The sequence below is a fragment of the Phasianus colchicus genome, chromosome 1, assembly GCF_987193195.1.
Source record: "Phasianus colchicus chromosome 1, bPhaCol1.hap1.1, whole genome shotgun sequence".
Taxonomy (NCBI): domain Eukaryota; kingdom Metazoa; phylum Chordata; class Aves; order Galliformes; family Phasianidae; genus Phasianus; species Phasianus colchicus.
The window spans coordinates 23,342,172-23,368,168 of NC_143436.1; the positions used below are offsets into that span (position 1 = coordinate 23,342,172).

Genomic DNA, 25,997 nt, shown 5'->3' on the forward strand with positions numbered 1-25,997 from the left:
AGAAGACAGAACAGTGAGAAATTCAGTTAATTTTCAGTGGACCTCACCTTTGTTGTTCAGCCATCTGTAGGACTTGATTATGCAAAACTGCCACTTTCATAAGAATTTTTTGTTTCTTTTCTGTTACACATTACTTTCTAGATTTTTTCTTGAAATTTGTAACTTATGTTAGTTGAAAGTTTTTTTTACCTTTTAGATCTCTTCCATGGAGGTTTATTAGTGTATGTTCATTTTCCAGGAATGGAGAGTCCATGTAAATCATCCTTGAAAGTAAAATATTGTTTTTTTTTGTAAATGGTGTCCTTCAAGATTTTAGCTTGTGCGATATATATCCTTTTATAGAGTATACTTGTGCACTCACCTATTTTCTCTATTTCTTCAGTTTCTGATGATCTCAGTAAGTTAAGTAGTAGGAGGCAAAAGGAGAGTGACTGGAGCTGAAGTTTTTGCATTTTGTTTGCACCTTTACATAGTCAGAATTACAGTATTCAATGATTACCTTGCAACTCTGTAGGAAAATTGATTACTTTATCAGAGGAAGTTGCAGTCTAATTCATACACCTTTCTGGCTTTTGTACCGCTGGCACAGAGCAGAGTAAAACCAGCCAAGATAAGATTCCCAACTATAAGTTTGTCTGCCTAATTAAGCTTCTCCAAAGCTACGAAGCCCTGAGGCAGCAATTGTCTTGCAGTTATAGTTGTTCTGATAAATAACAATTTATCCAACAGTTTTCCAAGGTTTGCTTTTGTGTTTACATTTTTTTTTCTGCAGTCCTGTACTAAACTGCAACATCACATGAACTGTTAGGTTTTCCTACGTTCAAATCTCTTATTTTCTGCATAGTCCATTTACCTAAAATCAAGCATATACGTGGGTGGGTTTCTGTTTTGAAAATGAAAACCGGATACTTTTCTGAATAAGTTTTTCTTATGCAGGGTACTGAAAATAATATAGTTAGCAGGAAAACTTTTGTTGCTCACTTACTTGGTTGGTTTCCCCTGTGAACATATAGTTTTGGTGAGTTTTGGATTAAAAGATTTATAGCTGATTTTTGATGACAAATGCCACACAGAAAAACTGATTTGTCATATTACAAAGAAGATCCAATTCCATGTAAATATTTAATGCTGGATGCTCAAAAAACTAGTCTAGTAGTGCATTAATGTGTGTTCCATTTGAAAGATTACAGTCCTATCACTAAAACATTTCCTCTGCCCTGTTTAAATTCTGTCCTTTTATTTATTGTAGATGGGGAACTCAAGGAGATTTCACCACTACTCATCCTCGGCCTGTTGTCAAAGTAAAACTCTTTACAGAAAGCACTGGGGTTCTGGCACTTGAAGATAAAGAACTTGGAAGAGTGAGTATTATTGTAGAAATGTGAAATTTGTGAGAAATTAAGTGTAGAAATGTGAATATTGGTAAAACATACAATAAAACATCATGAGTTATTCAGTATAGCATTTGTTCTGCTTTTCCAGTTATTGGTGATCATTTTCAATCTTCAAGACTTAGTATATTGACCTGGATTACTCTTCAGAAATTTGCATTGTGGATTCATTGTGCTTTTCTTTGTCTTAAAATCTCTTTAAAAAAAAAAAAATCATAAATTACCTAAGCTGCTTTAGCTATTCAGATTAAAATGAAGAGAGAACAGAGAGACTTGGCATCTAACAAGTGTATAAAACAACTGGAGAAGGGAAGCAAGGTCTAAATGGGTGGAAGGATGTAGGGGGAGGAATGATGGAGGTAATGTTGGACTGAAATAAGAGTTCTCACTCTTGTACTGTTTCAGCATCCCTTTTCCCATTTTCCTTATCTTGACAGGATCATCTATCCTTCTTCGACCAAAATCAGGTGTTGCAGAACACAGTGTATCATATAAAGAGGATGGAATGAATGAGCTAGAGAATGTCAGTCTCCCTCCCATTCTTTTGAAATTCTCCCCTTTGACACGTGGGGGCAGGTCATGTTTTAACACTCAATTCTGCATTCAGAGTCATGGCTGGTTCTTATTTAAGCAAAGAAGGCTTGTTGGAAGAGCAGAGCTCTTTCCCCTTGGTGTCTCTGTACTGTAGAGAGATGTGTAAGAATCTGTACTCCTACATATTCTTTCATATTTCTACACACATTTGAAGGTCAAGGCTGTATCTTCAGTATTACCTTTTCTTGCTTCCTCTCGTGTTTCTGGGAGACCTACAAGGTTACTTGGTGAAGAAGCTTGAAGCTGAGCAGATCAGGATCAGTGATACTTGGACTGAGAGCAGGGACTAGATGCTGAAAGAGAGGGCTGAGGGGTCTGCATGGTGTTGTTAACCATAGAGAAGTCCTTTTTTTGCCCTTGCCTGCTCTGTCTCTTCAAAGAAGCAAAAGAAAAGTAAGTGCAAAGGTGAAGAATAGAATATGTGGCCACTGGGAACTGTGGCCAGTGCAATCATTGTTGGGGAGTAGGAGAAGAGAAGCAGCATTAACGGGATAAAGGAGCTAAGGAGAACCACAAGTATTAACTGGATGCTGTTGCTCTGCAATGTTAAATAATCAAAGTTCAGGTAAAGGCTTTGGTCTGCTTTATCAGACTGCAGCTAATTGGTGTTTCTGAAACAGGCAGTTCAAAAGGTTTTAAATGATTTTAAAGAATTGAAATGTTTCAAACATGAAATAGTGAATATAGCTTTCACCTTCAACTATATCCTATAGCTCCAGATTATTTGTTGGTTGTTTTGTTGTTTTTTTTTTTTGTCTGCCTCTTCTTTCTTCCCACTCCTGCCTTTCTTCTGACACATCTGTATTTGTTGGCTGATCAAAGTGTTTTAAAGAAGTTCCTAACTCTCCTTGCTCGGTAGGTCCAGCAAAGGGAAAGAGAATTTAAAAAATAGGTTATTGTGAGAGGCTAAGCTTACTGCCCTGCTGTTGGAATCTGATTCAGTTTTCCTGGTCATACAGCAAGACATACAAATGGTGAGAGAGAAAAGAGTAATCTGTTTTTGTTCTTTATTCTTTTGCTCCTGTCCTTCAGCACAACGTCTGCCTGTTTTTAGCAGGTGCTGTGAGATTTGGCTGTACCAGAATTAGGCAATTAAGAGAATTCCTTTTTGGTGCTTTTTTTCATTTGTCATAAAGGATAAGGGGGCCAATACCCTCCATTCTCCTGCATTAAAGTTTGTTCTGAGATTGGGGAAAGCAAACAGAAGTACTTGAGAGATACTTAGATACTAACTTTACATTTTGTAATCAGTTCCTGATTTATGGAAAATGTTCATACCTTCTAAAATACTTAATTCACCTTTAGAGTACAATGGAGACATTGTCATACATCAGCATGCTGCTGTTCTCTATAGGGTAAAAGAGGCTGTGTACTTGTGCTTACATGGCCTACAGATGTAAGTTGTGAAGAGTCTTACTTTCTCCTCTCAATTATGTATACACTTTTCCTTATATACATCTGCAGCTTTGCCAAAGTACTCCATCTGGCTCTGCCACTCAGTAAGAGACAAACTTCCCACAGTGACCACATCATAAAATCACAGAATGGTTTGAGCCTCAAAGCCCACTCAGTTCCAACCCTGTGCCATAGGCAGGGCTGCCACTCCCCAGCTCAGACTGCCCAGGGCCCCATCCAAACTGGCCTTGAGTGCCTACGGGGATGGGACATCCACCACTTCCCTGGGCAACCTGCTGCAGTGCCTCACCACCCTCACTGTAAATTCGAGCAGCCTTTGAAAAGATGTCAGATCCCTCTGGACAAGCATAGTTTTTGTAATAAAGTTTGTCAGCTTCATGACTGGTCAATGCACTGCGGGGACTCGCTGGAGTACAGCTAGGTTAGTTCTGCTCAGAAAAGGCCTGAAGATTATTTCACTGGCATATTTTCTGTACTAAAAAATTCAACTGAAACCTGCCATTCCTGAGGTAGGCTTGCTGTGGACATTAATTCTCATTTCCCAAATATTTTCTTCAAAGCATGTGTCTTGACCTGATACTGCTTTTCTGCAGTATTGAAGTTTGTGTTCCCCACACCCTGCAGTTATTGTTGAAGGTTTTGTTCTGTTTTATCTATAACTAGAAATAGAAGGTGGCATGAAAGTACATGATTTGAATTTTAAGCTTCCATCAGGTACATAGGGTTTGTTCTGGTACCAAGAGACTAGCTTTTTGTGCACATAAATCTCAGGTGTGAAATATGGAGGTGGCGATGGGTTTTCCCAGAACTGCAGAAGAGAAGTTTTCCCCCTGCTTTGTTCCACGTGATGGCTGTCTCTCACACTCATTAACTTCAATGTAGACCCTGATCTCAGCATGATAGATCCTCAGTTTGAGAAGGCGCTGCTGATTTCCAGAGGCAGGTGCTAGTGTTGGAGTGGGAGGGAAGCAGGCTCCTGCTTTTAGTGAAAAGGGGAGCCTGTACTTACAGCTTTGTTCTCGGAAAGAGTAAAAAATACAGACATGCAGAATATAAGAACTAGAGGCTACTTGACACCTGCTACAGAAGTAGCCAGATGAGCACTGAGTGAGAGAAGGGTGCTGTCAACTGTGTTTCACATCTCCTTTCAAGGCATTTAAGATGTGCTTAATCAACAGGAGGTAGTTCTTGTCTAATACTGACATTGACTTGTCTGACACTGCTCTCTTCTTCTGAAAAATAAAGTAAATCCATTTGTGAGCGCCAAGAGATGACTTTCCTTGTTAGGGGATGTTTTTCTTGCTCCCTGTGGACTGCTTTGAGTGTCTTTAAATGAAAAGTAAAACTTCAGTCTTTGTTCCACAGAAACTGGAGGCTGGCTAGTGAAGCACAGTTTTCTGTTAGCACAAAAAAATGGGGAAATGTGCTGGACAGGAAAGGAAAAGATGTTATTTAGATCTGAGTTTGACAGAACATGAGCTTCTACGGTCACAATGTGTCTGTGACTGTACATGTCTCAGCATCCAAGGAACGCTGAATGTAACTGCTAGAAATGATCAGGCCGTGTCTTTGGGGCTAGAGACAGAGGAATCAGGAAAAGTTCAGAAATTAATCAAGTGTCTTTGAAATGTGTGTCTCAGTGATCTGGATGCTTCAGAAATTATGTATACCTATACAAAAGGCAGAAAGGATAGAAATGTTTGCATTGTACACACAACAGATGAGGAAGCACGAAGAAGCAGCGTTTGGAGTAAATACTGAAGAATCAGGCTGGTGGCTGATGAAACAGGGATCTGACACCACTTTTCCTTGTTCAGTACTTCGTGTATGAAGATGTTCAAACCCAGTAATTCAAAGTGACAGCCATTGTGCTTGCTTAGCACACATGTGAACACAATGTGAGAACAGCAGGTGGTGTTTGATTACTGGCAGTTTTTGAATATAAGAATATTTCAATCTCCTTGCTCTGAGTATTCAATTAAAAGCAAACAACTGTCTCCCAAGTGACTTGTCAGAGCCAGCTTCAGCCGGCAATAATCAGCTTTGCAGCATTATTTTTTTTTGTTGGTGCTGTTCCTCTTGAATTGATTTGAAGACATTATGAAGTAGCACCCATACTTGCATGACTGCCTGGTTTCTGAACACTGACTGCACTGGGCATTTTGTTTACCTTCTGTGCTGTGTCTGAATGGCCTCAGAATAGAGGTGATTCCATACTGTGAATACATTGATTTAAAGCCTGCCATCATGGGAACATGTTTTTCCATCACTTTTACAAATGACAGGTTTTGCAAGTTTTTTCTTTAAGTTTGGAAAATGGCAACAGATTACTCCCCCCACTACTTTTTCTAGTACTGCATTATGTCTGGCTCCATGTTGTTGTTCCTATGCTAACAGTGGCTTTCATGGAATCACAAAATCATTTGAGTTGGAAGAGACCTTTAAAGGTCATCTAGTCCATCTTCCATCTCCTCTTATATGGGAATTGCTGGGTCACAGCCTGAACTGTGGTTGAGCAAGAGGTGAAAAAGCATGACTAACACAGGGAGCTCAAGTGTGAGCAGTGCACCTGAGTGATGAAAAAGGATGGACCTGGGGTCCACCCCTCCTTATTCTCGTTTAAGGGCTAGCAGCTGAGGGAGCAAAATCTCTCTTCAGAAGTGGTGTTCTTTTCAAGACGTTGCTAGACTTTGGAAAGGGTGAGCTATTTTCTATATTGCTTTCTAAACTAAATGTTTGTGAATGTATTTATAAGCATGTTTCTATCCTAGTAGAAGGTGGTATTGTCTCTTTTTGTTGCTCCGTCCTCCTACAATGAACAGGAATGCCTACAGCTAGATCACTGAGCACGGAGCATAGCTCAGCCTGACCTTGAATGACTCCAGGGATGGGACTTCCACATGTCACTGAGCAACCTGTTCCCCTGCCTCACCACCCTTACAAAAAGCTTCTTCTTTATGTCTAATCTAAATCTTACTACTTCTAGTTTGAAACTATTTCCCCTTATCCCATCACAACACACACTCCTAAATTGTCCACTTCCTTCTTTCTTCCCCCTTTAGGTACTGGCAGGCTGCTAGCAGGCTGAACAGACCCAGCTCTTGAATCTCTTTTTTCAGTAACTCCCTGAGACTGCATTTTGTCAGAGATTCTTAAGCTTTTTTCATCATTTAGATATGCTCTCTCTTAGTTTTGGGGAATGGGTTATTTGGGAAGGACTTTAAGACAACTAACACCTGTTCATGTGAGCATTCAGATGGCACCAGTCAGTATCTGTCGAATGCATAAATTGAAAAGTCTTCCCAGTTCTTTCTCAATGCCAGTATTTAGATGGCTCTTTTGCTATACATCTGTTCTGGTTTTATTTTTCTTTCTTTTTAACCACCTGTTACCTGAAGCATTATCTGAGTGCTTCTGCTGTAACACAATTGTAGCTGAAAACCAAGAGGTCACTCAGTAGATGAGATCATGGAGGTGGCATGAGATCCCTGCGTACACTACATATCCTTGGTGATTGAGCTGTCATTAACCTTTAATTTTCAAGGAGAGTCACTTTTAAGAGAGCTGACTCCTTTTTCCATCTCTGCCTTGGGCCTTTCCTGGATTGTGCTTGATTGTTGTGGTGGCAGTGAGTGACAGCTTGGCACTCAGAAGCATAAAGAACTGAACAGAATGCTGTGTTTGATAGCCTGCTGCTGGGATGCTCTGAGAAACTTCACTTCTTTTCACGCAGACAGCATCTTCTTTGTTGACATCAACCTGTATGTGGGCAAGTGTCTGATGTAGCTCAGTACAGCTCCAAACTTTAAGTTGTGAATGAAGGTGACTTGAAGAGAGTCAGCAGACTGTCAAAAGCAGAGAGGTGTCCACTATGCAAGGGCAGAGTCAGAGCTGCACAAACCACATAACTCTGTAGGGTGTCTAAACTGCTATTAGTGATCTATTCCCTGCCCCAAACCAGCTTCATTAATTTTTGGCCTGCAGCAATACTTTCAAATCGGCAAAAATCAGAATGTGTTTAACAAAGAAACTTTCCTGTTATCTTTGCTCAGACAATGACTGGCAGCACAAATTTTTATGTGCCAAATAATATTGATTATTTCATAACATAAAATTTGCCTGTCCTCCCTGCTCCCACTGCCATCAGTTATCTTTTCAAATCACTGCATTTTAAATCACAAAAGAAAAAGCCTTGCATAGAATCAATTATCAGTCCTATTGCATGATGGAAGGAGCTTCAACAAATACAGTTGAGGGAGAAGATCATGGTATTGTGGGTATTTATTCTTTTACATTGTTATAAATAAGCTCGAATTGATGCAGAAGAAAAGTCTGGCTTGTTATGAAAAGGCTTTTCCTGGGCTACACCTTTATTTTCTTTAAGGCTGTGTAGTTTGAACTGCACTGAACAGGAGAGTGGGATTTTCTTGGTTCTTGTAATAGTATGTCAACTGTCACCCATCTGTCAGCCAGGGCATTAAGGAGCAGAGCAACTCTTCACTTGCATCTTTTTTTGCCTATGATGGGGAGCCAAAGCTCAGCTAAGTCTGCTCAAACTTCCTGCAGTTCCCAAGGAGTTATGCCCAAGCATGTCTCAAAGTGTGTCCTAGACCACCCAGAACTTGTAAAATCTTTCTCAGATTTTTCAGTGCTTGGGTCAGAAGAGCAGGTAACTGCAGCACTTGTGTGCAACTTCTGAATACAGAGAGCAAGAGTGGGTTGGAGAAGCCAGGAAGCCAGAAGACAAATAGGCTGAGTGAGAATTCAGATGTGAGCATGGGATGGAGAGAATAGAGAAATTATTTTGACTCTCTTGATTTCTTTCAAGTGTGCTTCTAGCCTGCTGCTCAGCTTGTCTCTGAGCTTGGGTCCCCTCTGGAAGCTGCATTATGTTGTGGTAGCATGACAGCTGTGGCCAGGGATGGTTAGCTCGAGAGCTTTATCTTAACCATGGAAATACTGATGTTTCTGTGTGGCACTTTTGACTATGAACTTTCCGCATGTTTGTCTGCTCTGAGAAAGCAAGGATACCAGAAGTTCAGTCTGTTCCACCTTCCAGGGCGTTTTGAACAACTAGCCTGTTCCCTGAAATCTTTTTTTTTTTTTTTTTAAAGGAGAAAATGGTCAACTTGCCAAAGATAGAGGGGAGTTAGGAGTTGCTCAGCTGGATTGATTGTTGGCTTAGGTGAACATCAAACAGGTCCTTTTATGGCCATCCAGCTGGAACTTACACAGCTGAATCACAATAAATGTTGACTACTGAAGTCATGAAGTGATATTAGCTTAACATCCTCTAGGTGCAGATGAGAAATGTTGTGTCAGTCATTCACAATCCAGAAGCAGTGTTTTGAGAACTTCACCTTGCACAAATATGCAGGTGTGCTGTTCTGTAATATTGAAGATTTATGTATTTATTTTACAATGAGGAGGAGACACATAAAGAGGATATGGACTTGCTGCTTTTTCAGTACCCTTAATGATTATGTGAAGATTGAATTTACTGATTTACCTCAACCTGTGTTAATTTGGTTTAAATCAGCTGAAACAATGCAATGTACAGCAGCTGTGCTTGGTGTGTAGCACTCACGTATAATGTGCCATTAATTACCTAATGCAGATTACCCATTAGGTTACTTATTGTAAACAAGTGTTATTATGCATTTATATATACTATGTATATGATACATACAATTCATAGTTTGCTGTGTTGCTGCTGCGTAATCTATTGTGATGATATTCATAGATATAGGAACAATAAAGTAACAAAGCATAAAATAAAAGAATAATTTGGAAATGTATGATGTAGAAATAATTCTACAAACCTTTTAGAAGTACTAGATGTAGTGAAAAAATATTCTATAGGTGAGTACGTATATTTTCCAGAGAATAAAGAGTTGGTACTGTTTTATTAAGTATATACCTAAAACTGCACCTGTAAATTTATAATCTGTAAAACAGCACTGAAAGGAAATCTGAGACAAGTAGCCTAGGAAGTTTCTGGGCAGTGGAGATGGTACTGCATCGCAGTGTGTCATCATGGGGAAAATGCTTTAGATCCGGATTTCAGCATTTTTTTTCCATCAAGAAAAATCTGCTCAGTGCTTTGGTTTCAGCTTGTATCACTTGATGATCTAATGCACACTGGTTAGGAGTGCCCTTACAGGCTTAAAGTTATTTTGAAGATAATTAATGCTTGCAGAATGCTGCGTGTGTGTATATGTGCACTTGTGCATAATGACAAAAATGTTTGAAGTTCCGGAAATACAGTTTGTATATTCTAGTCTTTTTAGTTCTTATACTTGGCCATTCTTTCCAGCTTTAAATAATGATACAGACACAACACATCGCACGTCCAAGTACTCTGCCAGATACTTATTCACTGCAAGAGGTTTGAAAACAAAGCTCAAAAATACTTATTTAAAAAATAAAAATCAAAAAAGATATTGTCAGTACTGAAGTTATGAATTAATTATACACTTGTCAGCTTATATTTTCTTCAGCATTGTCAAAAATCAAGAAGTTGACAGGAGAAAGATGTGGTTTGAGATGCATGAGCGGTAATAAGCTGTTAGAGGACAGTGACTGCAATCTGTAGAGAAGAAAAGAAAATCATAACATCACCTACCAACCTCTATGAATGCCAAGCGATTAAATGCAAGGAATGAGGAATAATTCTGTTTATATAGTCTTGCATTTAAAGAGATAGACAAACTAGAAGTTGTTTCTATTCGAGATTTCAGAACTCCAGGATTGCTATACTTATAATGCTTTTCAAGGGAAAGCTTTTACTCAGGAGGAAAATGAACATACTTCTTGGAAAAGAGGGAGTAAGCACTGTTATAAATAGTGCTTGCTATGCAATTGCGAAGAGGCAAAACAAATTACCCTTCTGATTTATGACAACTGTAATATACTGCTTTTTCTCCTATCTCTTTAACAGGCACAGAACTCAATAGTTCTGAGAGGTTATTTTTCCCACTGATGTTACGGAGGTTGCACACGTCGTTAGGGCTGATGCATTACACTTCTCTGCTTTGCTAGCACTCCTAATACTAATGGGATACAGGAACGTGCTTCTGCAACATACTGACATGGGGAGCTGAAGTCCTTCAGTTTACATTATCCTTCATATGAATAAATCTGTTGTAAAATTTTTGGCTTAGGAATATCCACTAGATTATGTTTGCTTGAGGATTCTTACCCAAGTCTTTGATTTAGCTTTCCCTGAGACAGGGAGGGGAATATATTGTCTTTTATACATATGACACAAGACGCAACTAGTATTTATAAGAAATTAATTTGGTGATTAACTTTACGATTAATTTTAGTTTCCAAGAAATAAAAGATGTGAAGATGTTGCTTGTTAGAGTAATGATAGTTCAGAATTCACTGACTATTGTGAAACTCTCCCAAGGAGCATGTTTAGATGGTTTTAGAGTCTAAATTGGTTAAAAAATAGTGTTCATAATAAAATTTTCTTCATCCTTATTTCAGCAGCATTTAACTGTGTGACTGTGGTTATGAATTTAATTAAGTGGTAATATTTAATTGTGCTAGTTATCAAAAGCTGAAATTTCTAGATGGCAGATATTCAACTGTTTGTGACTGATAGTGGTCTAAAAATAATGTTTAATTAATAAAATTATCAATTAAGTCATTTAAACATTTTAGTTAAGTATTTAAAATTCATGTTTATGATGTTTTTTGTTTTTTTTTTATGTCCATCTCTATCAATTTAACAAAATGTTTGTGTTATATATTGATGTGAACCGAACACAGTATCTTGTATATATTACACTCCATTTGCAGCAGAGCTTTGGAATTAATTTCTGATTTCTGTGTTTTTTACTACAGCTGGCTTTTATTAATGCTACTGATTTTACCTGAAGTTAGTAAGAAGCAGCATGTTGTGGTTATATTCACTCAAGCAGTGTCACTGCTGTTGCATGGTGTTATATAGCATGTTGTTTCAGAGGCATGTTTCCAGTAGGGCACTGGATAATGTGGAAGTTTGGGCTCTTGTTTAACTATACAGAGTGGTGAGAGGCTGCCCAGATTGGCTGTGGATGCTCCATTCCTTGAGCTGTTCAAGACCAGGTTGGATGGGGCCCTGGGCAACCTGACTGAGTATCAGATGGAGGTTGGTGGCCCTGCCTGTGGTAGGGGAGTTGGAACTTGGTGATCCTTGGGGTCTCTTCCAACCCAAGACATTCTGTGATTTACAGATGTCACCTGTTGTTTTTTGTTTAGAACTGTTAATTCAGAATGAACTCATGGAGGAAATTTTTTTCAAGTCATAATAAGAAAACTTCCTATTGTAATAAATGGGAGCACTCATTTTGGAATTTCATCTATTATGATAGGAATGTGTCAAATATTTTATTAGAATTATGAAACTTTTTTTTTAAGAGACTTTCAGAGTGGAGAAGATGTAACAAGAATTCAAATTCAAACAACTTCCATTTCTATCTGAAGTCTCCATTAAAGGCAGGCAGACTTTTTAATCAGCTCAGCATTTATTTTATTACCTACAGGTAGTGCTGTATCCAACATCCAACAGCTCCAAGTCCCCTGACTTGCACAAAATGATCGTCCCCAAAAACAGCCAGGACAGTGACTTGAAAATCAAATTGGCAGTGAGAATGGATAAACCACCTCACATGAAGCACTGTGGGTAAGTAGCTGTTTTCTGTCAGGTTGTATTCTACTTTTTTGGCTCATTGTGCCTATGCTTAACCATATGTAGCAACAACATAAAGTTTGTAAAACAGTGTGTGTACAACAGTTGTTAGTGTGACATTGTGCTGTTTTATGTGTAAAGTTTATAATAGTCAGGAATAGCATCCAGTTCAAATGATGTAAGTTCAGTTCAGTGAGATGTAAGGAGAGTTATTGAGCTAACTGACACACTGAGCTAAAAACACTGTCAATTACAAACTGATTTTAAATATTACACTTCAGAAAAGCCGAAGTTGTTATTTAAGGAATTAAAATTTTTCCATTAAAATAAGGTTACATTGCTATGTAGTGGTATTTGCGATGCTATCATCTCCCATTTTCTTCCGATGTCTGCTCTCCTGTCTTTCTCTTGAATTGATGTGAATGTATCAGTTTAAGGATGTTTTCCTGCCTAGCTCCGAAACTAAATGCAATAGATTATTTGTAAAAACATCTCCAGAGGCAATTGCTACCACCATTCCTCATCTTGGCTGCAAAAGCAGGTGAAGTTGCCTGCGGTAAGCAAGGCTGTGTCTCTTGTCATAAAGCAATCACCGTTGCTTTCTATTCTTCTAACTTATGAGTTAAGCAGATGTCAGTGTGGAGCCAGAGGGGATTACAGAATCACAAAATGTCTTGGGTTGGAAGGGACCTTAAAGATCATCTAGTTCCAACCACCCTGCCATGGGCAGGTTGTGACACACCAGCTCAGGCTGCTCAGGACCCCATCCATTCTGGCCTTGAACGTCTTCAGGAGTGGGGCATCCACAGCTTCTCTGGGCAACCAACTGAAGCAATGAGTGCTGCTGAGGTGACGTAGTGTTGCTGTGTTCATCAACAGCCTGTCAAACAGCATACACAGTGCTCGGATACAGGGATTGATTCCAGGCTCTAATGCCTTTATATCCTTCTACCCATCTACAACGTATCAGATATCTTCACAGAGTGTTTTAACAGGCAACTGGGTAATTTGAGATTGGTTCTGCCAAGGAAATTGATTAACCCTTGTTTAATTTAAAAGCTTACATAATTGACTGAAATTAATAGAGCAACAATAACTAAAATTAGTAAAGCAGTAACATCAAACAAAGCACTACTTCAACAGTATGACAGTATACAAAATGGATGCATTTAACCTGCACATAACCTGGCATGGTGGTGTGCTCCATTCTACAGCTACTTCAGAAAGATTGTGCTGCCATGCACCTCTCCCACAGGTGACTGTGGGAAGTCCCTGCATTTGATCAGGCCACTGATAATGCTGGAGTCATGCTGCCACAGACCAAATTAGGGCATAACGTGCAGCTTTTTAGACTTGGGCCCAGCAACGAGGACAGGGCTCTGGTGTTTCTTCTGGTTGTGCTCAGGTTTCTCTGTGGAGATTGACCCAGCTGGGGGGCTGTTCTGGGGTCTCCAGAGGGTTTTCCTCACCATCAGTTTGCTTTTCCATACTAGTTTATGTCTCTAGTTTCTTTCTCTGTGAATTACAAGGATTCCCCTGTCAAATATTATTTTTGAGGATTTAACTCAATCATTGTCCTTTTCATCTGCTATTTCTAGTTATAATGCCTCATGTTGCCTTTGAATACTAGTCTCTGGCACAGTTTCTTTCTTCTTCATTTTACTATAGGGTCACTGTTTTCATTATTCTCCAGACAAAAAATGAGTTTTACTTTTTCATCTAGCAAAGCCAGAGCACCGAGGGAGGCCTGTACGGACTGCTCCACTGTAAGCATACATGAAATGAAATAAAATGCCGATGATGCCTCTATTGGCCATTAAAAGGGTTAATGAAATACTGATAGCACTGAAATACTGATGAAAGCACTGGAGTTTCAGTGAGAGTAGAGGGAACAGAAGTCGGAAACTCTCAACATTAGGAAAAGCAGACACCCAGGCACTCTTACAGCCTTTGTTTGGCTTCCTGCGAGTAGAAGTATGTTTGCTATATTTTTGAAAGGGATTCCTGTCAGATTCATCACACAGATTAAATCTGTTCAGTTCATAACTGATACAGCACTGTATGAGAAACGTTTATGCAGAAGCTGGAAAACGTGCAATGAATGAAAGACAGCATTACAGGACACACAGAAACGTGTCGTGCTGAAGGTAGCTGAGAGATGCCGGGAAGAACCTGCATCCTTTTCCACCTGTAGGTGGTATGCATCTAATTTCCTGTGCTCAGTTTGGTAAGCTGGAATCTCACTTCACAGAGGTGCATAACATACACAGAATAGCTGAAATCAGTGGAAATAAGGCTGTAAATATACATACAGATAAAATTTCTGGTGATTTATTTTGATTAAAGTGAGAATAATAGCACTTTCCTGTGCTTACTTGAGAGTAAGTCTAGGGAAGGAACGGGTAGGGTGGGTTCATGCACACTGCTAGCCAGCTCATTCTTATGGGAGAAGCAGGATGGCAGCCAGTGTGCTCACCCAGGACCAGAACTTGCGCTCTGCCAGGCGGTGTTATTGCTCTGCAGCCCTCTGCTGAACCTGCATGAGGCAGAAAAGCAAATCACTCAATTTTTTTTCTCTCTAAATCAGCATTTGCACTGAAACAGGCCATGGGAGAAAATAAATTCTTGAAGAGCTGGATTGCAACCCTGTATATCCCCAAATAGTGAAAAGGGCTGGGAGTTTATTTTGTTTCATTTCACATTAGTATGTAGTCACATATTTATGCACGGTTTCATACCATAGTAAAAAGGGGGAAAACAAAAGGATGTGTTTTGCAGTACTTTGCAGTTTTGTTGCATCAAAGTTGTATTTTACAGCCATAATAACAGGCTTTTCATGCCATTAGTATGGTTATCCTCCATGGGTTCCAATTTTTTCAGAGCCGTCTCATGCTTTATCTTTGCCCAGTCTTTGAACCAGGTAACTTTTATTATGCATGTAGCGCTGAGTTTACAAGCAAACATAGAAGGTTCATCACTGTCTAATTGGAGAAAAAGGCAATCTGTTGCTGTTGAACAATGCCTTTCGGCAGGGAACCTCAACATTTATTCAAAATTGAATTAAAATCTTACCGCACAGCCAAATGCAGAAAGAGGGATTTTATTAAACTAAGGATTAAAAGAAATGGTAATAAGGGCCCTCTTTGTCAGATACAATAGCTATGCTCAAATATTTCAGATTCCTCAATGTCAATTAAGTCCACGGACCCATGCTAATTATGGGTTTATGGTTTTATTCCTTGGGAAATGTTTTTCCTATTTAAACTGAATTTAGTTATTGACAGGGGAGACATGCTGAAAGTCTTCAAAACCCATCTTGTTTTTATTCTTCAAGAATATTCATTTTCACAAATTATGCTGTCTTGTAGTTAAATTGAGGTTTTCAAATTCACAGATTATATTCTGTGACTGCAGTGCCTTACAAACACGTTCCCTCTCTAAATTTCTATATTCATGAAAACTAACTATATTTCAAATAAAATTATAGACTTGGGATTTTTTCAGTACAAGCCAAAACCTTACTAAGAGCAAGAAATAAAGGCTTCTTCTATGCATCTTACTGCATAGTATTACTATTTATTTCTGATGGTTTTTTTTTTTTTCAAATTTTTGCATGCAGGGCTCTCATAGTGTGGAAAAAAACTGAACTGTAACAATCCTTTTCTATTTAAACCCTGAGAATAGATAAGAAAAGGTAGCATGCACAGCTAGAATATTCTGGGTAATGACAAGGTAAATGTCTCTCATTAATAAGAAATTGCAGAACAGGTTTGAGTATGGGCAATTCGTGATACTTCAGATTCCTTTCTCATCATTCATAACATATTCTCATAGAATACAGTAACCTTTCTCAGGTTCAAAATGCAGAGCATATTCAAGAGACATTTTTTAATCTTCTCTGTTATACAACAATAGAAACATTTCTATCCATGTCTTCCACTGCAGTCTCAAATCTAAACCAAATCATCAAAGGAAATATAAAATGTTGCCTGAAACTTTGCTATATAAAACGCTAAAAGCCCATTTATTCCTGTTAAGCTACAATAGCAGCGCTGGGGAGCGTTTGCTTCAGGAAGACTCACTTGGCTCTCCTTAACTCATAATTAGGGTTGAAAACCCAGGGAAGACAGGTTAACCCACTCGAGGTGTGTGTTACTGTAAATACATTCTTCTAATCCATTTTCTTATTAAGTCCTTTGCATATCTGTGTGCATATAAAGTGTTATTTTTAGAAGTGTATCATGTCAGTTGAGCTGTCTGTTAGCACAGCCTAGTGGTTACTGAGGGGTATTTGCTTTCAAACTAGAAATGTAAGATGGATACTGGTATTTTATCATATACCTTTTTCTTTTTTTTTTCATTAGTCATGTTTAATAATAATATCTGAAAGAGTGAAATAAAAAATAATTTTAAATTTTTACCAATTGAACAGCCTATGCAGGACAATATTACAAAGTAAGATTATTTACTTTTGACTTTCAAAGTAAAATGTGTAAGCGTTGCTCTTGTCTAGAACGTTTTCAAAGATAAAACGGCAAAATTTGTCCCTGTGCGTTCTGCCTTATGTTGTGACATGTTGCATTTAGAATTGTTCATAGAATCGCAGAGCGGCTGAAGTGGGAAAGGACCTCTGGGTCCATCTGGCCCAACCCCTGTTTCAGTAGGGGCGCCCAGAGCTGGGTGTCTGGGTCCATGTCCAGGCAGCTTCTGAAGATTTGCACAGCCTCTCTGGGTAGCCTGTGCATGGTCACACCCACATAGTGAAGAACTGCTTCCTGATATTCAGATGGAGCCTCCTGTGTGACAGCTTGTGCCCATTGACTCTTGTCCTGGCACTGGGAACTACTGAAAAGTGCCTGACTCTGGCCCCTTTGCACCCTTCATTTAGGTACTTATGCATATTGATGAGATTCTCCTGAACATTCTCCAGGCTGAACAGGCCCAGTTCTCTCAGCCTTCCCTCTTAAGAGATGCTTCAGACCCTTTACCACCTTCATGGCCCTTTGTTGGACTCTCCGGTAACTCTGTGTCTTTCTTGTGCTGGGGGGGTCAGAACTGAACACTGCATCCAGGCACAGCCTCACCAGCACTGAGCAGAAGGGAAGAATCACCTCCCTCCCTTGACCTGTTGGTGATATTTTGCTTAATGCAACCCAGGATATCTTTGGTCTTCTTTGCTGCAGGGTCACATTGCTGGCTCACGTTCAGCTTGGTGTCCACCGGACTCCCAGCTCCTTTTCTGCCAAGCTGCCTTCCAACTGCTCTGGTTTCAGCATGTCCTGATGCCCGCAGTTGTTCCTCTCCAGGACCAGGAATTTGCACTTCTCCTTGTTGAACTTCATGTGGCTATATTTTGATTACAAACAAGAAGTTAAAGAAATTTTTGTTTGTAATATACATTCTATAAGCATTTAATTATGACTACCTATACGCACAGATTTTCTTCTCCTCTCTTTTCAGCAAAGCAATTATTTTGTCAACTTTTTTTGAACTTATACTCTCTCTTTTTTTTTGAAATTATTTTTCTCTCAAAATTTTGGTAGTAGCATGAGTTTCTTTTGAGAATATAATGATCACAATCAACTTAAAAAAAAAAAAAAAAGTTTTTTTTTGCCTTTTGCACCTGAGGGTGACTGAAATATTCTTTCTTAGGAGAGCATATACAATCAGTAAATATAGCTCCTGGTTCTTGTTTGACTAAAGTCACACATTTCTCCTGCTGTTGCTGTAGTGTTAGATCTAAAGGGTATCTGTTAAATTATGGTCAGCAATAACAGTCTTCCAAGATGCAAAAGAGAATAAGGAATTTTGTCCTCATTTTTTCTCCTACTGATAAAAGAGTCCAATGGAGTGGAAGATAGGTATCATTATCTCTGTTTTAAAGGTGAGTAAAATGAAGCACAGGACTGCAAAGCAATCCCCCACAGTCACAGGTAGTTTAGTGACAGGGCTGATAGCATTAGGGTCTGCTGGCTCCTCTGCTGTCACATAGTTATGCAGCTGTTGTCACCAGGACAGACTGCTCTCATAGCTTCTAGCAAGCTCATAAGTCAACTAGGGAGTCTGATTAAAGTCTGGGCTACTTCTACAGATAAAGATGTCAAGAATACAGTCATCCTTCTCATGGCATGTGCTGCATGGTCTCTGCTGCAAACAGGCCTTTGTATTGCATATAGTGAATTTAAGTCTGCTTTCAGACCTTCCTCTGTGCACAGACATATAGCAGAATAATTCTAAATATTTTTCTTTACCTTTGTGGAAATAATTAGATGAGGACTGACCTACAGCTAAGCTAACATGTTAGGTTAAGTCAGAAGCAGTAGGCATGAAGTTCCTTCAAAGAGAAGAAAACTTTCGGGAAACTTTATGTATCGAACATCTAAAAAATCCTTCCTAATATTTTTTATGTATGATATGTACCACAGATATATTTAAATACTATTGGTTTCCATTAGATAAAAACATTAACTTTCTACTGTAATTTACAGCAATTACCAAAAGTGCTTTTGTCATTAGCAAAGTTCGCAACATTTTGTCGCGCATCTGGTTGAAGCCAGAATGGAAGTGTGTTAGCACCATCTAGCTTTCTGTTCGCTGCTATTACACTTTTGCTTCCAGTTTGAAAGAGGGAAGCAGAGCTCTGACTTCAAGTGCTGCTACAGAGAGCAGGGCTCACGCCATCCTGTGGCAGAAGGCTTAGTTTTCAGTTTGTGAACATTAAGCCTGGGATGGATAAGCGAAGTAACAGGTGGGAACTGTTGAGCTTGTTTGAATTTTACAAGTCTTTACATCACATCAGATAATTTGGAATCCTTTTCTCACTATAGCAGCCCGAAGTATAAGTAGTTACCCTATATCGGAGTACTCAGAGTTCTCTCAAAAGCTCTATAGGGAGCAGTACCTTGATGGGATGGTTTCTGAAAACAAAGACTTTGGCTTTAGGGGAAGAACAAAAAAGGAAGGACACTGCTTGTGATACGGTACATTGCAGGTCTTCTCTCTGTATATTGCGTCCAGAGGTATAGATTATGCATAGGTACCTAAGTGGTTTTTAAAATCTAAGTCTATTTTACATGAAACTTAAGCTACTTTGATAGATAGTGAGGCAATTTATCTACAGATAACCGTGAGTTTCAGAGAAATGTCATCTTCACTTCCAGTGCTATTTCTAGTTATAAATACTAATCTTTATAGGTAGCATAGTGTCTGCATATGAGCTCTTATGAAGATCTTGAAATTTGTGAGAATTTCAAGTAATCCCTGTGAGAATTTTTTGCCTATGCCAATAGTAGTTTACAGTTTCCAACATGGTAGTTACAGTCCTTCAACATATATGGATACTACCATTTTGGAGCAGAGATTCTGGATTTGTATTTCTTAACACCTGCAACTTTATGCTTTTTGTTCTAAGCATTTGCTTATGATAAGAACGTTAGATCTATAAGAAATATGGGAGGGGTATATCAATTTTCATTATAATTTTGGTTACAATTTCTGGTAGAATACATTTAGGAGTTAAATGTGTTTACAGATACTGACAGAAGTTGCCCACTGACACTTGCAGTGCCAAGTCTTCCAGTGTTGTGAGATGAGCTATAATCCATACACAAAGTGGAATTTAGGAAACTACCTGAATCTCGATTTCCTAACTGTATAACCAAAAAAGCTCATTGCCTGTGTTTACGTCAGATTTTGGCTTGGGAAATCTTATTTTAACATGTTGAAACACTGCAGGATGTACTATATTTCTACCAGTCTGCTGCATGTGCCCATGGGATTCAAGTGTGTATGCAAGTCATCTGGCTCTAAACAAAATTTAGGTACTTTCTTTTAGCAGTGATTTTTATAGTGTACACAAGCTTGTCCTGTCTGTCTCATTGCTGGCAAATGGCATACTGTGTTGTTTTAGTTTGTGGTTGGTGTCAAAGTTAGTGCCCTAGTTAATGTAAAAACCTCTTTCTCATCTGTGTGTAATTCTTAGGAGTTTTTTTTTTCACTAAGATGCCGACAATAAGGAAGATGAACAAAAGCAGGCATATCTTAAGGGTTTTCTTTAGTAAAGACACATCAAAAGGTATAGAGTTGTTGTTTTTCCTTTATCTAAACAAGATATTTCAGAGCTTGTGACCATTTGAGGAGGTCATTATGGGATTATTTAGTGGTGTTATTTTCTGCACCAAGATCAGCAGCACCATCAGTGTTGCCTGTCATGGTATATGTGTTTAAGGAGGTGCATGTATAAGACGGCAGATATTAAACTGTGATTTCAGTACAAAATTGAAGTACGTCATTAAAGTATGTCCAAATGTCATTTTTCAACTGTAGTTTAGATGGTTGTTGACACTGAAGATCCAAGACCCAAACACAAATAATGTGTGTATCCCTTTCAAAAGGACAAGACTCATCTACCCCAGCACAGAGTAAAACCAAGTGTTTCAGGAACTTCTGGCATGTGGAGTGACCAAATATGGGAATAAAACTAGTTAGGGAGCTCCACAGGTAATTATAGCCCTTCTGTGAGCATACTGGTAATAAATGCAAGCTGATGAAATTGGGGATATGGTCTGTATGCTTGGCTACTATGGTTAATAAAAGCATATGAGTATTTGGATGACTTCTATCATTTTAAATAAAAAGTTCAAAATGATATTGTAAAATCTTGATGGGAAAAAAAAAAAAAAACAATTAAATCTATGCCAATCACAAATTATAGTTTTGCCCAACTTTCCTTTGAAGCATGGTGTTTTTGTTGAGCTGAAGAGGTGGGGAAACGCTAGGAGGAAAGAAAGCATGAAAATAATGACAAAAAATGGTTGACCTAATCTTGTAGGCAGAAAAGGAAAGGCATGTTGCAGCGATGGCACCTATAATGGCCCATTTAACCATCAGATCCATGTCAGAATTAACAAACAATATGTGTAAACATTTAAGATAATAATTAAGAAATCTTAAAAATAGCTAGGTTGGTAGGGAGAATGGCTGTGAGTTGTTTTTATTTCTTTTGTTGCTTATTTGTTTTTTAAGCTCTTACAGGTCTGTAGGCTAAATGTGCACACCCATTCTCCAAGATTCACAGGCAGGGAATTCACAGGAGCTAATGCAACTTTTATTAAATTCTGTCTGTCCAAACAAGTAACTACAGTAGGATGCAATATTTGGGAGGGTAAAAAGAACTGAGTAAACCCGGGATCCTTAGATGTCTCATAGTCTGGTAATTCTTTAACATATTTTAACAGAAAAAATACTTCAAACAAAAATTATCTTTCAGTTAACTACTGTTTCCTGTTGTCACTACCAGTTCCCATGATACAGTTGCATTACAAGAAGTAGGAAGTCTTAGAAAATTCTGGGTGTGTGTTCCCAGTCTGTTGGTCGATAAACAGGAAAATTAGCCCACGATGCAAACTTGAATATGCCCTGATATGAGAGAAATCTTTTTTTCGTATTTCTGGTGATCTTCAAAAAAACCAGCCAGCTGAAATAAAGGTCTTCAGGCCAGATAGCAGCAGGGCAGTCTGCACCTCACTGTGCACAAGTTTTTACTTCTATTATCAGAATTCATTATCTTCTGCGACATCCAACATGGGATACAAAAGGGGAATATTCCCCCTTTTTTCTTTGGAAGATGAGAAACACCATAATTAGAAAATAAAGCAGTGACTTCACAGTTCAGCAGAAATATTGGTCAAATTTCCGTCCATAATTAATAAGCAATTTGAGGTTGGGGTCTAATAGCAGTGGTGTTAGATTTTTTTTCTTTAGTCAGAAGATGAAAAATGTTATTCATGTTGCTATAATTATCTTCTGTTTCTTGCTAAATTCTGTCAAACTCATACTAAATTTTATTTTCACAAGGCCATTTGTGCATGTTTATACTAAAGTACCAATTTCCTACATATCTTATGAGCAGCAGGATGGAATGGCTTGATTTTAATTTTACCACTGTATGAATGCTTTACTACTATCATTCCAATGTGCCTCTTAGCAGTTTTTTCTGTTATGCTATTTTGCATTGTGATAAACGCTTGTATTTTATTGTGATAAATGAATATCGGCATTTTGCCACAGAGAAAAGTGCCCATGTGCCTTCATTTACATTATTTTAATACTGTACAATTCTGAAAAATCAATTGACTGTAATCAGTTTCTTCATAAAAATGAAAATTGAACTTCATGAAAAATGACACATTAAAGTTACATTAGTAATTGATTGGATAATGATGATGGGTTAATGCAAAATTACTATGGAAGGAAGAAGCAAAAGTGTTTATCCTAGTACTAGATCCTTAGAGAGCAGATTATAGCTATGAACCTGATTTTCAGTTCTTCCCACAGTAATTGCTTCTGAGGAGGCATGGGAAATCTTGAAGACCTTAATGATATGCCACTGCCACTTTAATTGCTACAAGAAGCCAAAAGAATCCTAATTGCCAAGAGAAGCATTACTAATTAAGGTGTCATTCTTCATTCATTCCATAGTAATTAATCTGAAATATTTGTAAAAGCTGAGATATAAATTTAGATCCAAACTCACTTAGCTTAACCACAACATACTTTACGTGAAGAAGATTTATGGGTTAAGCAAGGTTAATAATAATAAAAAAAATACCCTGAAAGTGTATTTCTTCTTTTAAAAAAATCCTTTTTTTTTTTTAATTGCAACTTTATAAAGCATAATGTAAAATAATTAAGAACAGATTTAAGAACTTATATTTAAATCATTATTCTACAGTCTTTTAAAAATGACCATTAGAACTGTTTAAATATGGTGGTTTTTTCTTATGTATTTCACTGGAAAGCTGGATGCTTCTGAAAATACTAAGATTAATTTGTTCCAGCTCTCTGATTAGCAAAATGATCCAAGTTGAGTTGTGTGTCTGTTGGCTTTAGAAGGGTATGGAAAATTCTCATAATCAGTGTTAGTTGGAAGGAGCTTCTGAAGGTCGTCTAGTACAATTCCTGCAGTGAATCCAAGGCTAGACCAGATTGCTCAGACCCACAGCAGCCTGACCTTGAATGTCTCCAGGGATGGGGCTTCCACCACATCTCTGGGCAACCTGTTCCAGTGCCTCACCACTCTCACTATATATTTTTCCTTATATCCAACCTAAATTTATGCTCTTTTAGTTTGAAACCATTTCTCCTTGTCCTGTCACCACAGATTCTGCATGCTTTGATTCAGTACTGCAAAATTCCTTTTCAACCTTTCAGAATAATAGATAGGAACATGCTGGTTGTATTGGCAGTGATTCACTTTCTGCATACTGGATTTTTGTACCAAGTTCTCTCCTATGTTTCTTTAAGGCTGTTATGTCTCAAGCTCTGGATCATAGTCAGGGTCACAGAATCATAGGGGTTGGAAAGGACCACTGGAGATAACTGATTCCAACCTCCTGCTAAAGGAGGTTCTGTATAATAGGTTACACAGGAAAGTGTCCAGGTGGGTTTTTATATAATCCTGCCTGTTATTGCAAATGCTCTAATCACAGCTTCAGAAAACTGTTAATATATAAAAACAAAGTTTTCTTTATCTTCATTAAAAATGAAAAAAATGGTGGCAGCTTCGAAGACCAAACAATGAAATAATATCTAACTGAAAATAGACCTTAAGTTCATGAAATTGAAGGTGAGAAATTTAGAAACTCTAAAGCAGAATATGATGTGCTTTAGAACAAAAAGTGCTTTTTGTTCCATGCCACTAAGCAATAACCTTTTTTTTAAGTTTAATTTACAAATAAGTGTTTTTAATATATGAGGAGGAATAGATGGGTTGAAAATTCAGGTCAACATAGATTGAAGGTGGTATTAAAAAATAGATGCTATACTCTGTCAAAGTCTGTGCCATATTAGGTCCTCACATGGAAGATCATAATCTGAGCAGTTAGGTTACTACATGTACATGATCTGAAATATAGAAAAGTCAGTTTTTCTCTGGGCTTCATATGTCATACTAATAGGAGAGCATAAAGTAGGATGCTTTTTTTTTTTTTTTTTACTCTGCTATGATAATTTATGAATGTTAAAAATAAAAACTTACTGTATCAGAGCTATTCAAAAATTTGCAATGAAAAGTTCAGTCTTGTGTGCACTCCCAGGAACTGCACTCTTAATTGTTACTGGCCTGACTGGAATTTTCAGATTGGCTTCTTGAGCTCAAATTAACTTATGCTACTGGTTCACAGTTCCCACAGCTTTGGAAAAGCAACATTTAGAGCAAATTCTCACTTTTAGATATGATTAAAGTGCTAGGAAAAAATTGCTCTAAATATTGCTGACAATATCTTTAGAATAAAATAGGGCTTAAGTATCCCTGCTTAATAACCTATACAAAATTATGTATTATAGAACATTTTATGTATTTGAGTATTTAGTTTGCATTGTAAGCATTAACTTTTCTGGCCGTCAAAATTCCTTCTGAAAGTTGTCTGGAAACTTCCCTTACTTTCATGAGTCTGTAGTCATGAAGATGTAACTGGCTGTGATATTTGTAAGGTTATTCTGCAAAAATGTTGTCTAAACAATATAACTATTTTCCCAGACTGCAGTACCAAATACCATTGAAAATTATTGGAATAATGACCTTAGATTATTGTTATATGGCTGCCACAAATCAGCGTGACACGTCAGGTGAGAGATGCAGTTATTTATTAGCCTTTCTTACCCGGTGGTCTGATTTACTTCTTGGTATCACACACTACTGTGACATAGAATTTAAGAGAGTTATTTCCACCTGACATACATTGACATTACATATGGTCTGGCATGGCCGGGCATTGTTTCTCCTCAGAGAGCGTCAGTACTATTAACTGCAGGGGTAGGGGCATGCCACCTGCCTGTGTTGTGTCCTTCTGTCACTTGCATTGTCCATCTGTTATTTGCATGAAGATAACATTCACCTAATTTTTGTCTTGTATTGGGGTTCGTGATACTTAAAGGTAGACCTTTTAAAAAATCAATTTTAATGTGTTTATTTCTCTACTGTAGTATAATGTCAGTGATTACGGAAGCACAGAATTGTAGGGATTGGCAGCTACCTGTGGTCCAACACACTGCTAAAGCAGATTCCCTGCAGTAGTTTGCATAGGAAAGTGTCCAGGCTAGTCTTGAATATCTCCAGAGAAGGAGACTGCACAACCTCTCTGAGCAGCCTGTGCAGTGCTCCGTCACACTGAAAGAAATTCTTCTTCATGTTTGTATTGAACTTCCTGTGTTCCAGTTTGTGCCCATTAACCCTTGTACCACGGGGTACTGCTGAAACGAACTTGGCCCCATTCATTAGGTATTTATAAGCACTGGTAAGTACTCTTCTCAGTATTCTCCAGGCTGAACAGCCCCAGGTCTCTCAGCCTTTCCTCGTAAGGGAGGTTCTTCAAGCCCCCGTCATGTTTGTGGAACCCTGCTGGACTCTCTCTAGAAATTGCTTGCCTTTCTTGAACTGAGGAGCAGTTTACTGAACTGGACACAGTACTCCAGATGTGGCCTGACTGGGGCAGAGCAGAGGTGGAAGATACCTTCTTGCAACCTTCAGGCTGCCTTCTTTTTCAGTGCACTCCTGATACAGTATTGTATTTGTTTCTGACTAGTAGCAAAATGTTCATGGCACCACACTATCATTATTTTGTCCAAATAACGTATTTATCACAGCTAGCTCCCTTGAAATAGTCCACATTCTATTAAACATCAGTACAGTTGCATTGGCAGTTCCACACTGCAATTTTGCCAGGGTCTCTGGGTCCATCTTGCAGTAGTTTGTACAGGAAAGCACCCAGGCACAATTAGCCCACTCTGAGGCTTTTCCTTTCAATATTGAAGGAAAATGAAATGAAAATGTCTGTATTTTGCAGTATTTCTGCACTTTAAAGAATCTTTTAGTGTACTTACTGTCACAAGCCTGTTTTAATATAATCTAATCCTAA

The 25,997-nt window shown here is 38.3% G+C and overlaps 1 protein-coding gene across 2 annotated transcripts in view; it reads left to right on the forward strand.

Annotated features, from left to right (window-relative positions):
* CADPS2 (calcium dependent secretion activator 2) overlaps positions 1–25,997 on the forward strand; it is a 300,595-nt gene that overhangs the window by 145,451 nt on the left and 129,147 nt on the right. For both annotated transcript variants that reach the window (XM_090136996.1, XM_031615180.2), the window contains exons 7-8: positions 1,250–1,361; positions 11,936–12,075. In XM_090136996.1, the coding sequence (XP_089993122.1) occupies positions 1,250–1,361; positions 11,936–12,075 (252 nt within the window). The remainder of the gene's footprint in view (positions 1–1,249; positions 1,362–11,935; positions 12,076–25,997) is intronic.